This window comes from Caenorhabditis elegans, chromosome III, assembly GCF_000002985.6.
Source record: "Caenorhabditis elegans chromosome III".
Lineage (NCBI taxonomy): Eukaryota > Metazoa > Nematoda > Chromadorea > Rhabditida > Rhabditidae > Caenorhabditis > Caenorhabditis elegans.
In genome coordinates, this window is record NC_003281.10 from 3760349 (window position 1) to 3773860 (window position 13512).

Here is a 13512-nt window from a genome sequence, read left to right on the forward strand (position 1 = left end):
GTTTCCTGTTTCCGTATGAAATATTCCCGTAGAAATGAAAATTTATTCAAAAAAAATTATAAAAAATGAAAAAGAAAGAAACAATCAAGCCTGTGATAGACAAATCCCACAAAAAACCATTTCTATTCTAAAACAGGTCTTACTGAAACAATGGTATGCAGTTTTCATTTGAAAAACACTAGGAGAAATAACAAGAAAGAAAGTAACGAAAGACTATGTTAACATGTACAATTGAAAGAGCTATTGGTAGTTTTTGAGAAGAAGTTGTGCAATATTTCCAGTGTCATTTACATCTTCACCATGAACTTCTGTACTTTGAAGTAATGAAGCAATTGATGAAGTTGGAGGATCATCTCCTGATGTATCTGACATTTCATGATCTTCTTCGTTAGTTGGGGGACTTGTGAAAGATTTGAGTAAAGTACTTATGTCCAGGTTACTGCTTAGACTGTGAAGCAGTGGGAATATTGATTGTGTAAGTTGGGAGTTATCTGGAAATAAGCCATTTTCACTTCATAGTCTGAACTAAGACTTGTTAAATGCTTTCATCTAAAAGTTTGAAACTAAAACTAGAGTCTGTCTACTAACTATTAGTTTAATTATAAATCTATTTGACTTACTATTAGTAAAAGCGGCGATATCAATATTTGGAACAAACGGGTTCAAATTCTGTGGAGACGGGGACTGTCGAGCAAGAAGTGCTCCACTCAAAACATCGACTCGATTTGTCTCATCATCCATTATCGACACACTTTCCACTGATCTTCTCTCGGTTTTATAATTATTAAATATTTCTCTTTTCTGAACAGATACTGCCGGTGAGCCATCATCTTCATCTTCCATACTCATTCGAATCAAACTATGATATTTGGATGGATAATGCTCATCAATCAACATTTCAGGGAGTCCTTGCTTAAAATCTTTCACTTGCTCTGCGGAAATTGAGCCAATCTTTGGTTTTCCGTTTTCAATACCGTAGCAAATTGAGAAGTGACCAATGTTTTCATCGCAGAATCTCATGAGCATTGATGAGTTTTTTTCGACGTAGTTGAAACAAGATTCAGTTTTTTGGGTCGAACAGAATGTGAGGAATCTGAAAATTTAAAACGTTTCGTGACAGAGTACAATAGTACGAGAAAACAGTAACTTTCTGACATACATCGTCAACTTTTTGTTACCTAGTGCCAGAAAAATTACAGAATACGACAGAAAGTTGTTTAACTTTTCTAGTCAACCTTACCCTTTATTGAACAAACTGATAACAGTTTGATAATCCTCAGACGCTGCCATTTGTTTCTTTGTCTTTGAAGATTTCTTCTCACAAGCTGGAGATGGACACAACTTGTGCCCAACATCTTGAATCATTTCGCATGCTCTGTGAAGCCATTGCCACGTGGTATGGCCCAACTCTGTGCTCATATCCAAAATAGAAATACTTTTCTCCGTGATGAACTCCTTCCTCTCAACCGGGAAACTATCCATGACAGGCTCGCGGAGCAACCGATTGCGTAGACGCTTCATCTCTTCATGCAAATCCCGTTGTTGGTTTTCCACAGAACCGAAAAGACTGATTTCGAGCAATTGTAGCTCATTTCGACTTCCACAACGAAGAATCCGCGGGAGCAGAAGCATCGCTTGGACGTGTTTGAGCTCATAATCTGTCAGGAATCTTGCCTGTGGGATTTGTGACTTGATAAATGCTCGAAGAGCTTGGCAAAGGACACCCCAAGGAAGTTGATTTTTGTCAGGGAAGTAGTCAGATGCGTCCTGAAAGATGGGGTGTGATATGTACGGCTCGTGCCTACACGCCTACTGCCAAATTACTTTCAATTCCAAAACAAACTGCGAGACCTTGAAAGTGTCGGGCGCTTATTTCGGCAGATTTCTGGTCAAACTGAATGTCAGACGGCAGGCAAGTAGGCACATAGGTAGGCAGTTACGCAGGCAGGTAGGTACGTTAGCAGGCAAGCATGCTTAAAACGGGACTTACATGCTGATCACAATTGAGAAGTCTGTTCCAGAAAATCGACTGCAAAAGTGGCTCGGTCTGGTCATTGGTGATTGCAATCAGGAAGGGATGGGTGATCAGGGACTGAAAATGTATATTTTGTAAAGCGATTCATAAAGCTTCAGCACTATGCCTGTTTGCTTGCCATTAAGGCAAGTAGACACTCAGGCAGGCACTTTGAGCCTGTATGAAAGGTAACTTACATGAACCACTATGATCTTATTATCAATGTTCAGATGTACTTCAAGTTGAATAGCGTAGCGAGTTGCGAGCTGCCGACGATCCACCATCGAGTTCAATGTAACCCCCTGAAGCAGAAGAAATTTTAGTCTTGAACTATTTTTTAGAGCTTTTAGTACCATTTCTGGAAACGTGGCACATAGGAATCCATAATCATATTTCAAAGAAGTTGTTCGAACACTTGGCTCATTCAGCTGATTTGCAAATAGTAAAATTTGAGCATTGCTTGAACTCTAAAAATTGAACTATTATCCTTCAAGCCCTCTCCCAGAAAACTGTACCTGTGAGCACAAAAGTTTTCCCTCTGAATTTACAACAGCTCCACTTTGCTCGGCGCTTTTGGTTGCTGCGATTCCCTCTCGTTGGGTTAATATCATTTTTCCAGCGATTTGTCTGAGCTTTGCATCCGGATTGTCGCCGCAGAGTTTGACAAGGGAAGCTCGGTAAAATGTCTCGACGACTTGAGGAGATGCGAGCTCGTTCATTTCCGATATTGCAAAGATTCTGAGAACAAAAAAGTGGAAAGTCTTACGGTATCAGGCAATCACACCTCATACTTGTGACATGCTAGCAGTAATGCATTTTTGAATTTTCTATTTTAATAACCATCCGTCGCGCACTCCAAAATTTATTGTAAATTACAAAATCGTTAAGTCATTTATTGCACATGGAAGTCTATTTCTAGAATTCTGAAAGTTTTGAAGCACCCTAACACTTGAAGGATTTTCCAGAAATTTCCAGAATGTTCCCACCTTTTTAAAGCTTTTCTGAACCCACTCTGAAAAACGGAATTTTCAGATTAAATTCTGATTTTTCACTTTCCAGATATTTCTAGAACTTCCCAGAAAATTTCAAGACATTCCAATAAAGTTTCCAGATATAAAATTTGCTTCAGAAAAATTGATCATAAATTAAAAAAAATTGATTCATTTTTTTATTTAAAAAAAATTTATTTAAAAAGTTCTCAGAGAAAATTTGAATTTCCTTTCAAAGAATTTCTCAACGTATACAGCTCGCCAATTTTATGTAATCCATAACTTAATTTAAATCTGATATTTTGAAATACATCTATACATCTACATCTACATACATATTAGAAATAAGTTGCTTACTTTTTCAAAATTAAAAATGTTAGTTTGAAAGAAAATAGCGTCACGAGGTGTCACTGAGATTACCACACATATGGTTTTAAAAAATGTAGTTTTAAGTTTAATGTGATGTTTTTTTTTGGGTTTTAAGATAGATGAAGACAGTAAACCCTACTTGACACGCATTGTCGGATGACTTGTTCTGCATTTGACAACATTTCTGGCTCTATGAATAAGTGGAGCAAAATCGAGTTCTGATTCTGGTTGATCTGGATGTACTCCTGGAAATATCCTCGGCCACTCGATAACAATCGATTCTTTTATAATATCTTCAATCAATAATCTCTGCTCTTCTGCGTCTTCCAATGGGAGCTCACAAGCTTTTTTAAAAATCACGGAAAATCTGTAAAAGTGTTCGTGCATGCCTGCGTCTCTCTCCAGACACTTATTACTAACTCGTTCATGATACTCGGAGCACCAATACGACGACTGTCCACAAAGAGTGATGCCCTTTTCTGTGCTCGCAGAAATTCTGATTTCTTATCGCATAGTGACGCCAATTCTTGCCGCATTTGTGCCAAGTTGTGTGTGCGCTTCGCCTGAAATGATAGGGTCAGTAGACAGCGGTCTGGAGGAATAGGAAATGGTCAATTGGAAGCATGTTTGATCAATGATACAGTTGGACTTTTTCGAACTTCTGAACTTTCAAAAAAAGTCCCCGGAATCTGCGATAAACCTATTTTGCACATATTATTCACTGGGTAAATACTGTCTCATTTTTGTAATGCATTTTTTGTTGAAGTCATTTGATGATGGAAACTCCCTAAAAGTCTTATGATAAGTTTTGCAAGAGAAAAACGGAAGTTGTTGTGCTAAATGCCAAAAAAATTTATTGAAATTTAAATTCGAGAATGTGTTTTCTAGATTGCTTATTATGCTAGCTCATAACTCTGTTGTCTGTTTTTTAATTGAAAAATGTTCAACAAAAAATATGTAGAAAATTATATAATGCACGTTTGAATAGTTAAACATTTTCTGATAACATAAAAGACATGCGAGATACTGAGGAGTTTGCGGAGTGCACTCAAACCAATGAGGTGTCGGCTGCTTTCCCTAATGTTTATTTTTAAATTTACAAATATTTTGTTACACTCTAGCCCGTAAGGTTTTAGCTGACAGTTGACACTTTTTTTGATATGTCTGAAAATAACCGAGATATGAACTTTCAAAGATGAGCAAAACTAGAATATTATACTAGAATATTATGAGTTAAAATTTACTGCCATTTTAAATGTATTTTGTAGAGTAGGCATTATAGGCAGGCAAGTTTTTGTGTCTAAATGCTATTTTTGTATTTACATACGTACCTTCTTACCTACGGCTCACCTGCCTAGGTACCTTCTATCCTCTGAAATTTTACATTCAAATCTCGACTATATTGTTTGCAGTTAGACTGAAAAGAAAGGTTCAGTAGACCCGCTTGTAGGTGTAGGCAGGCGTGCATAATATTTCAACTTTACTTTCCCCAATTCTCCAATACCCCGGTTGTATGTTTCCATAACATTTTCAAACCATTCAAAAAACGTTACGCTCAAAAAAAAACCTTTCCACTTTCAAATATATTTTGACTACATCACATCTCCGGGTCTGTCATCATGCGCAAATATGGTAATAAAGGATGGTGACATACTATAACACATCAAAGCGGCGCCCCTCTCCAATAAAAGAGAGCAATGAGCTCCGCTATTTTTAATGAGCCCCCAAAAGTAAAATGAGACATGGGGATTTCAAATTTACCTCTAGCAGATTGTCGATGACACACGCTTTCCGTTTATTCGTTGACGTCATACTCGTCATTCCCATTTGACTTCTGAAAGTTTTTTAATGAATTAAAGAGACTACGATGGTGATTTTAGAAACAACAAAAAAGACTCGTGATTTGAGGAATGTTATTTTGCAAATTTTAATTGGAAATGAGTCAGGGATAATTAAGGCTACAATGTTTCTGAATTGTTTAATAATGGGTCTGAAAAGATCAGAAAGATGCTATGGGAAAACTGAAATTTTTTCAAATGCAGCCATTTCATAACATTCAACTTTTCCGTCAACTCTAACAGGAATGCATAAAAAAAGTTCAAATGACAGATTGCGTAATGTATGACGGTTTCTAATTAGATACAGAGCCACATTTTGAGCGAAATCAATAATTTAAGAAATTACTCAAAAAGATAACCTGTTCCATTTGGAATAGAGTCTTTTAAATAAATCGTTCAACAACAAAAAAAATCAAGCAGAAGAAAAGCACTTTGAATTGGAAAATCCGTTTTCAGAGTCTATTATTTTTATGATATTTTATAAACATAAAAGTAATTTAGGAGGTTTTAAAAACAGTGCTTGAATTTACCAATTTCCACTTTCTTGACTCTTTCAAAACTTTATTCAAAAAATAATCCCGCCAAATGTCGGCCACTCAATCTTTTTTCAGAGCAGAGTAGGCAAAATTTCGCTGACTACAAAACTATAGACAAAACCTTTGGCAATATGATCGTCATTTAAAGTTTTTATCCATGTCTTTTAGTTTTGGAGTTCTGTTCATTTGAAGAAAGCCTCACAATGCTGAAAGCGAGCAGCCCGGTAGAGATGCGCGGCTCATTTTTTGGCACTTTGGAAACATTTACAAAATTAATTTTTTGCTCATTGTTGAGCAGAAGTTTTGTTCTGGAAATTTATATAGATATAGAGATTCATTTTTGTGCTCTCTAGAAATAATTTCATGTTTTATTGAACGATTTGAAAAGTTGCTCAAAAACTGTCTCAAATACCAACGTGCCGAGTTACACATGACACTCGGCATATTGCGATTCTGTAGCAGTTTTTCAGCAACTTTTTGAAACTTTCTAACTTGAAAAGCTTTGGGTGGCTTTACATTTGTCCAAAACATGGGACAACTTTACAACTCGTGGATTTGAATTTCATCTAACTATAATGTCACACTCTACACCGGAACTCTAAAAACAACGCGCAATGAGCTCCAATGAAACATCGCGAGACGTGTCCGAAATAGTGACAATTGAAAGTGTCTGTGTGTCGCCCACCAATTTATGATAAGTGTGTCTCATATAGAGGACAAATGCGATAAGACAGAGAGATGGACGAAGAAAAGTTGAATGGAGTTGTAGACGATTGGAGGTTCGGCTGGTGGGGAGGGACACATAAGGTAGGGGGGACCGCCTGTTTGAAAGGGGGGACTCAATGCAACAATAAACGTATTATGATTCATTAAGTTTCAAAACCAAGTAACATTATGGCAAGTATATTGAGGTAATGTAAATAGTGTCTCTCTCATAGACAGCTTATCAGCAAGAGAAAATGGAATTTGTTCTAAGACAGGCTGAAAGTGGTGGGAATCTGTGTTTCAAACTTTTTTTTGATACTTTTTTGGCCAAAAAAGTAAAGCAGAACATCTTTATCATACCTTAGTTTTGTAACAACCAAATTCGAAACTAAAACTTGAAAAACAAGCATTCCCACTATCGCTTTTACGATATCAACCATCTATTTGAACAAAAACAAAATAAGATACTATCATATTAAAGTTTGTTACTTTTGATACTGGGAATGAGCAAAAAAAGAGTTTCAGTTTTTTTGGGCGTGGATCCTAACTGTAGTATTTCAGTCAAAAAACAAGAAGAGCTTGCTTTAGTAACGCTACTGTACCGTACCATTACAATAAACTAGCCAGTATTGCGTAAGTACCCTGGATATGCCGAGATGGAGCCCACAATCAATGTCGCCTGCTCAATTAACAATTTTGAAAATTTAGGAAATTTCATAAATTTTAAAATATATAACTTCCACTTCGCGATTTTTCATGCACAGCCGCAATTCATTGAATAGGTATTCCCCTATTCACCCATTAATATTTTAAAATTAAAAAAATCATATCTTAGCTAGAACATAAAAATATATCTAAAAATTAATTCCAGATGTTTCTCCACTGCACATGAAAAAAAACAAGCAAACAGTTAATTTTCAAAACAAAAAAAAACATTTTAAATGTAAAAATTGTAGCTAGCTCCAGGCTCCAGTCATATGACGAATGAGGTAATCGTTGTTCGTTAAAAAGTATAAAATCACCTTCATTATCGGGCCTCTCATGGGTATTTAGATCATTGAATTGCGGTTTCAAAAAGTAAAAGTACAAGTCCGGGTCACCCACCACTTTTAATGGAATGTGGATATGCTCAAATACAGTGCTCATTGTAATGGGATGGCGTGGAGGATGATTTACCCTGTGTAACAGAAAAATAGTAAAAATGTTTAACACCGGATGTTTCAGAAAAAATCCCATTTCAAATAATTTTGCAGAGCATTTTTTTGAATTCTGTGTAATTCTTCACAACAAACGTACTGGAAAAAAATCTGGAAATTTTTGAATTTAGTTGGGTAAACAATTTTAGAAGCTGATTTTTTTTTCAAAAAAAAAGCTTCCATGCAAATTACCGGGCCTCGCAAGAACTTAAAAAAACTCTTATGAAAAACATTTTTTTGCTAGTTCAAAATGCTCTTCCGAAACTAATTTTTCTGCAGTCATCTATTTTAATAATCATATTGTTTGTCCCTAGTAAGGCTTACGATACCACAATACTTTTTGGATTTTTCTCTGCAATTTTTCCAGTATAAATGATATTTTTGATCATTGAAATGCCTTAACTTTTCAAAAAAAAAATCATTAATTTATTTTAAAAATATTCAAAAACACGCGAGAAGCCAACAGATCCAAGCTGGCGGAAAACTAGTTGCGTGTCAGAAATTATCGTGTCGCGTCGGGTCGCCCATCTTTATTCATCGATTACCTGAAAAATGTGTGACGACGATGATTTCGAATTCTCTACTCAACCCGAGTTCGGATCAACCAGTGAGATGAAAAACGAAGAGATGCTGGTTCCAAGTGATCCAAATTTCGAGATAGACGGGAGACGCGTTCAGGAGAATATGTATGATGTGAGTTGGGATGTGAAATTTTGAGACAATTTTTTTGGAAACAATTCTTCCAAAAATTGAAATAGTCTTGTTAGTCTCGGAAATACTTTTTTGGCTCGAAAAAAATCTTCAATTTAGTTTGAAAACTTCAAATGCACCTACATTGCTGTCTGAGATACGAAAAATGCCATTTTGGCTCCAATTAGCAATTCGAAAATAACAAATAAATATTACAGCAAGCATCGGAACTCAGCTATACTTACCTGGATACTCCATCTGAACATATCTGGACACCAATTGTACCTCTAAATGCCACCACGGTGCCGGTTACCTGTGGATATGTCAAAGGAATTATGCATCTCAAATTGTTCAGGTGCCCCGGAATTCGTCAGGCTTGCATCGAATATGAATGTATGGTGGCTTTTATAATGTGAGAGAATGAATTTATTCTGGAATTTCAGCACAGTATCTGACTCCGAAACAATTTACGGAACTTGGTGGAAAAGGGCGACAGAAAGACTGGAAGGCGTGTATTCGTGTGGAGAATGTTAGCTTGAGGTGAGTGCAGAAAGATCAATAAATTGTATGCTTTGGTTTAGGCTCAGGCGTATGCTTAGGCTTAGGCCTCGGTTTTAGGTTATGTGCTAGGCTTAGGTTTGGGCTTAATCGTAACCTTTTGCTTGGGACTGCTAGCCACGTTTAATTCTTAACGTTCCAGTTTTAATTCATTAAATTTCAGAACACTATTGGAGAACAAAACCATCGATTTCTATAATCACAAGAGTATCTGTCATGGACAGTGCCAAAGTCGCAACTACATGAACTCAACGGGCAGAGCTCCAGTTAACAAACGTCACCTCGAAGATGTTCTAGCTTCCGGAGATGATGCATCTGAGCCAACGGAGCAAAGTAGTGGACAAATTAGTGAAGAGCCAAGTAATATTTTAAAAATCATGGTGCATTTAATTTTAAGGAAATCCTATTTTTTCAGTCAAGAAAAGAGGTCGTGGGCGTCCAGCAGGCAAGAAAAACAAGGCAAAGCTGGAAATCAACTTTGTTGAATCAGAAGATCAGCTTGTTTTTGAAGAGTTCTTCCAGCCAGCTTTCTCAACAAGATCCCCAGCTCCAGAAAGACCTGTGTGCAGCCCAGCTCAGGATATTTACAGTTGTCTGCAAAATGGTAAGGAGTTTTTGCATATTTTCGAGTTTCACTGCCTCTACCTATCAAATAAACTTCCAAATGATTCCAGATCCAATGAGTTTCTGGTCTCAAATCAAGCGAAGCGGCTTCATTTCTCAATTCTGTGATGACATAATTGCCGGTGCTATCAATCTGAAACAATCTGCAATGACTCAATCCTTGAATCAAAATAGTGCATTTGTTCTGACTCGTGCCACATTTGCTCTTGGTATCCAGAAGCCGATTGTGAATCGAGTGCAATCGATCGAGAGAAATGTGAATGAACAGAAGAAGCAAAATGAAATGATGGAGGACCAGGGAAAATATCAAGAAGATGCTCAAACTGAAGCTGACGACTTGGATAATCAACCTAGATGCAGTTATCTTTTGGAGGATCTTTAATAGATTTTAATAATAATTATTTTTTGTTCTGTACTGTTCGTACCAGTACTAGTATTTAAATAAAAGATTTTTTCAAGTTTTAAGTGCTTTCAGAATTTAATCACAAAATTGTTCTATTTCCCAGAAGCTTCCAGTTCAATAAAAAAACTGACCTACAGGCATATAAATAACCACATTTTTTATTGGGTGATCTTGATAATTTTTAAAAATTAAAAATTAATATACGACTTGACAGACAAAAAATAGATTGACAGACGAAAAATAGATTGACAGACGAAAAAATAGATTGACAGACGAAAAAATAGATTGACAGACGAAAAATAGATTGACAGACGAAAAATAGATTGACAGACGAAAAATAGATTGACAGACGAAAAATAGATTGACAGACTAAAAATAGATTGACAGACGAAAAATAGATTGACAGACTAAAAATAGATTGACAGACGAAAAAATAGATTGGCAGACGAAAAATAGATTGACAGACGAAAAAATAGATTGACAGACGAAAAAATAGATTGACAGACGAAAAAATAGATTGACAGACGAAAAAATAGATGAGGCCCCACGAAAAGGGGAGCAGAACGAAAAGGGGATCTGCAAAAAGGGGATCTGCGAAAAGGTGAGATACGAAAAGGGGAGCTGGTACTGTGCCAAACGCACAAAACGCTTTTTTATTCTCATTCAACGCACGACTTTTTTTGTATTTTACGCTAAACAACACATTGTCTCGAAGTTGTCACCACATTTTTTATTGGGTGATTTTGTTAATTTTAATAACTTTGAAAATTAGTATCTGCCTTAAAATGAACTTTTTTGAAACTGTTTCGTCGGGGACTTGTTTCAAATTGTAAGCGCTTTCAGAATTTAATTAAAAAAATTTTCTAGATGCCAGGAGCTTCCAGTTCAATCAAAAAAACCCAATTTCAGGCATATAAATAACTCAATTTTTTTCCAAACTACAATACTCCTACAGCATTCATACAGTACTTCTACAGTACTACAGCTCCCTGTTCCTACAGTACTACTACAGTACCCTGACCATATCTCCCCCCTAACCCTTAACCAATATCCCTTCAAAACTTTGCAGACTACAAAGACTACATAGACTACAAACTATGGACAGACGAACTGAATTTTTCAATATATAAGTAATGTTAATACATACAAATAAAAATCAATTCGAATTTATTTTTAAAAAAGCAAGAAGATTATTTAATTTACATATTAATTGTTATACATTATGCAATTATTTCCCAGAAAACGCGAAATTTAATGCGAAAACTCAATACCAGTGACCTCAACCTCTCCATCAATTCTGAGTCCAATGTAGTCACCAATTGGATTCTGGGTACGGTGCTGGAAAGTTCCGAAGCGTTCGCGATTGATGAAGATTTGAATGGAATATTCTTCGTTGACAATGGTCAAATCGAATCCGACGTCCTTCTTGAATGGGAATCCACCTTCACGTTCCTCGGTGTCCCAGAATCCATTACGGTGAGAGTTACGGACGACCTAGAAGAAAAACATGGTGAATTCAAAATGATAATTATGTGGGGAACACGTAGAGGGAGAGGGACCTAATTTTTTTGATTATAGGGAAAAGTTAAATCAAATTTTTTAAAGTTTCTTTATTGTAAAAAATATTTTTTTTTTACTGTTTCGAATTTTTCTATTTTTATTTTCTTTCAGAAACACCAATTATTAGTCGAAAATTGAAAATCGTAAAGGAGAACTTGTGTTTTTGTAATTTTTTTAAACTACTAAAATCAGAATATTATCGGAAATCTCAGTTTTTTTCGATTTGCAAAAATAATTTTTTAAACATTTATTAATGCAAAACAATTAAGACACTGAGAGTACCAAACTTATCAGAATTGTTTTCAAAAACTAAAAAACAACTGTTTCAATAAATTGTTTAAATCTCGAATTTTCGATTTTGAAGAGAAAAAACGCGCAAAATCAAAATGCAAAAAACTTGAGCAGCCGACACTTCCCGAGTGCCAAAACTCACCGCCTTATCCTTGATTCTTGGATTGAAATGGAACAAAATATCCTGATTACGAGCGACCAAATCAAGTGACCAACGATCACCCTTTGGAATACCATACAAATGAACACGTTGTCCCTTTTCAAGAAATCCAGCTGGGAATGCGGTCTCCCATGGAAGTTTATAGAATCTTCCACCCCAATGAATTCCATTCAAGGAAAGGTCACCACGAACAGAAAGATATTCAATGGATTGGAATGGAAGACGATGTTTGAACTCGTGGATCTTCTTGTTGTCAGCCGAGATTTCAAGGCCTTCGTCGAGAACTCGGATGCGAAGATCGAATTCTTGTCCAGCTTGGAATGGAAGAGACTCGCGCTCTTCTTTTCCCCACACTCCATTCTGAAAATCACGGGATTAAAGTTATATATTTCTAGTAAAATGTACCTCGTAAGAGTTGAGAATAACTTTCTTTTCCTTAAAATTGAGCTTCAAGTGGAGGATCACTTGGGTGTTTGGTCCAATTTCACCACCTCCCTGGAGAAGATTGATCTCGGCTCTGAAATATGGCTTGTTTCAAAAGTTCACCTAAAATATGATACATTCAGTGCTTTTTATTGCCTGCCTCCAGGCACCAGACAGAAAAAATGTAGGCACGTAGGTAGGCACCTAGTCAGCTAATAGGAAAACCCCCTGAACTTACACCTGTGCTCCCTCGTTGATCTTTCCGTGAACATTCAATGTCTGTCCAGCGTCGAGTGGTTGTCCGAGACGAGACGTGTACGGAACTGGGAGAGGGGTGTCGTTCTCGTGAGAGCTCTAAAAGGAGCGTTTTATTTTTTGTGAAAATTATTTTAAATCGTTGAATGTTAAATTTCAAAATCCAAATTAGATATTAAAACTTTTAACTACAACAATAACGGTTGAATATGTTTTACAAGTTATAAATTTTATGAATACTTTTTTTTAGATAAATCTGACATCTAGTTCAAAAAATTTCAATATTTTCTAGACTTACCATTTTTGGATAGCAGTCGATATAGCGTGTCAACAGCAATGAAGACTAACTTTCAAGTCAGAGGCCGACCTGGAAAGAGGCGGGCTAACTTGTGGACAAACAGACGAGAGAGTAAGAGAAACAAGAGATTGGAAAATGAAATGCCGAAGGACAAAACGAAAAACAAAAAATATCGGGTAAACAAGAGATTGGCAGAGAAAAAGAGTGTTTGTGTTCTTTTGAATTTTTTGGGGGATAGGTGGTCGCTGAGCGCGGAGGACAATAAAAGTGTTTGAACTGCACTGAGACTGAGAACTGATGAAATTTCAAAAGGATGGTGAGTAATATGCGAAGTGATGTATAGTGATATTGTGATATGAAAAGAAAAAACAATTTGAACTCTGAACTCTATAGGACTTTTGAAATACTCCAGTTTCAGCAATCTGTATCTCTGTAATCTTTAGTTTTACCAAAAAAATTTTCAACAGCCAATTTACGCATCTAGTTGTTATCTATATTTCAATAGTTGAAAATTTTTTAATATCTTCAAAAACAGCCGAGATATAAGCTTATAAAGTTGAGCAGATTAGAAAAAAGGGGAAAATTTTTCTAACTGAGATATTC

The 13512-nt window shown here is 36.1% G+C and overlaps 3 protein-coding genes across 3 annotated transcripts; 1 reads left to right on the plus strand and 2 right to left on the minus strand.

Moving 5' to 3' along the window:
- Positions 1–29: 29 nt before the first annotated feature.
- On the minus strand, positions 30–5212 carry C44F1.1 (uncharacterized protein). The gene is made up of 10 exons (NM_065360.4): positions 5134–5212; positions 3793–3935; positions 3512–3739; positions 2530–2752; positions 2368–2481; positions 2212–2316; positions 1991–2092; positions 1241–1767; positions 621–1093; positions 30–491 (listed from the first exon to the last, which is right to left on the minus strand). Exons 1-10 carry the CDS (start codon positions 5197–5199, stop codon positions 241–243), a joined length of 2232 nt encoding a protein of 743 aa, NP_497761.3. The 5' UTR covers positions 5200–5212; the 3' UTR covers positions 30–240.
- A 2939-nt stretch (positions 5213–8151) lies between these two features.
- Positions 8152–9980, plus strand: gmeb-3 (SAND domain-containing protein). The gene is made up of 6 exons (NM_065361.6): positions 8152–8340; positions 8556–8730; positions 8781–8877; positions 9059–9255; positions 9311–9499; positions 9570–9980. Exons 1-6 carry the CDS (start codon positions 8200–8202, stop codon positions 9899–9901), a joined length of 1131 nt encoding a protein of 376 aa, NP_497762.2. The 5' UTR covers positions 8152–8199; the 3' UTR covers positions 9902–9980.
- A 1096-nt stretch (positions 9981–11076) lies between these two features.
- lec-4 (Galectin) lies at positions 11077–12978 on the minus strand. The gene is made up of 5 exons (NM_065362.9): positions 12910–12978; positions 12595–12710; positions 12339–12450; positions 11916–12293; positions 11077–11416 (listed from the first exon to the last, which is right to left on the minus strand). The coding sequence occupies exons 1-5, from the start codon at positions 12910–12912 to the stop codon at positions 11174–11176; spliced, it is 852 nt and encodes a 283-aa protein (NP_497763.1). The 5' UTR covers positions 12913–12978; the 3' UTR covers positions 11077–11173.
- Between the last annotated feature and the right edge of the window lie 534 nt (positions 12979–13512).

Excerpts from the sequence above, each read along its gene's own strand:
- lec-4 (NM_065362.9), bottom strand. Across the intron at positions 12,294-12,338 it reads TTATTCTCAACTCTTACGAG|AATGGAGTGTGGGGAAAAGA; the intron begins GTACATTTTACT and ends CGTGATTTTCAG. Across the intron at positions 11,417-11,915 it reads CAAGAATCAAGGATAAGGCG|GTCGTCCGTAACTCTCACCG; the intron begins GTGAGTTTTGGC and ends TTTTTCTTCTAG.
- gmeb-3 (NM_065361.6), top strand. The coding sequence starts at position 8,200 with ATGTGTGACGACGATGATTTCGAATTCTCTACTCAACCCGAGTTCGGA. Across the intron at positions 8,341-8,555 it reads TTCAGGAGAATATGTATGAT|CAAGCATCGGAACTCAGCTA; the intron begins GTGAGTTGGGAT and ends TAAATATTACAG. Across the intron at positions 8,878-9,058 it reads GTGGAGAATGTTAGCTTGAG|AACACTATTGGAGAACAAAA; the intron begins GTGAGTGCAGAA and ends ATTAAATTTCAG.
- C44F1.1 (NM_065360.4), bottom strand. The coding sequence starts at position 5,199 with ATGGGAATGACGAGTATGACGTCAACGAATAAACGGAAAGCGTGTGTC. Across the intron at positions 2,753-3,511 it reads CATCCGACAATGCGTGTCAA|AATCTTTGCAATATCGGAAA; the intron begins GTAGGGTTTACT and ends TTTTGTTCTCAG. Across the intron at positions 2,093-2,211 it reads ATAAGATCATAGTGGTTCAT|TCCCTGATCACCCATCCCTT; the intron begins GTAAGTTACCTT and ends ATACATTTTCAG.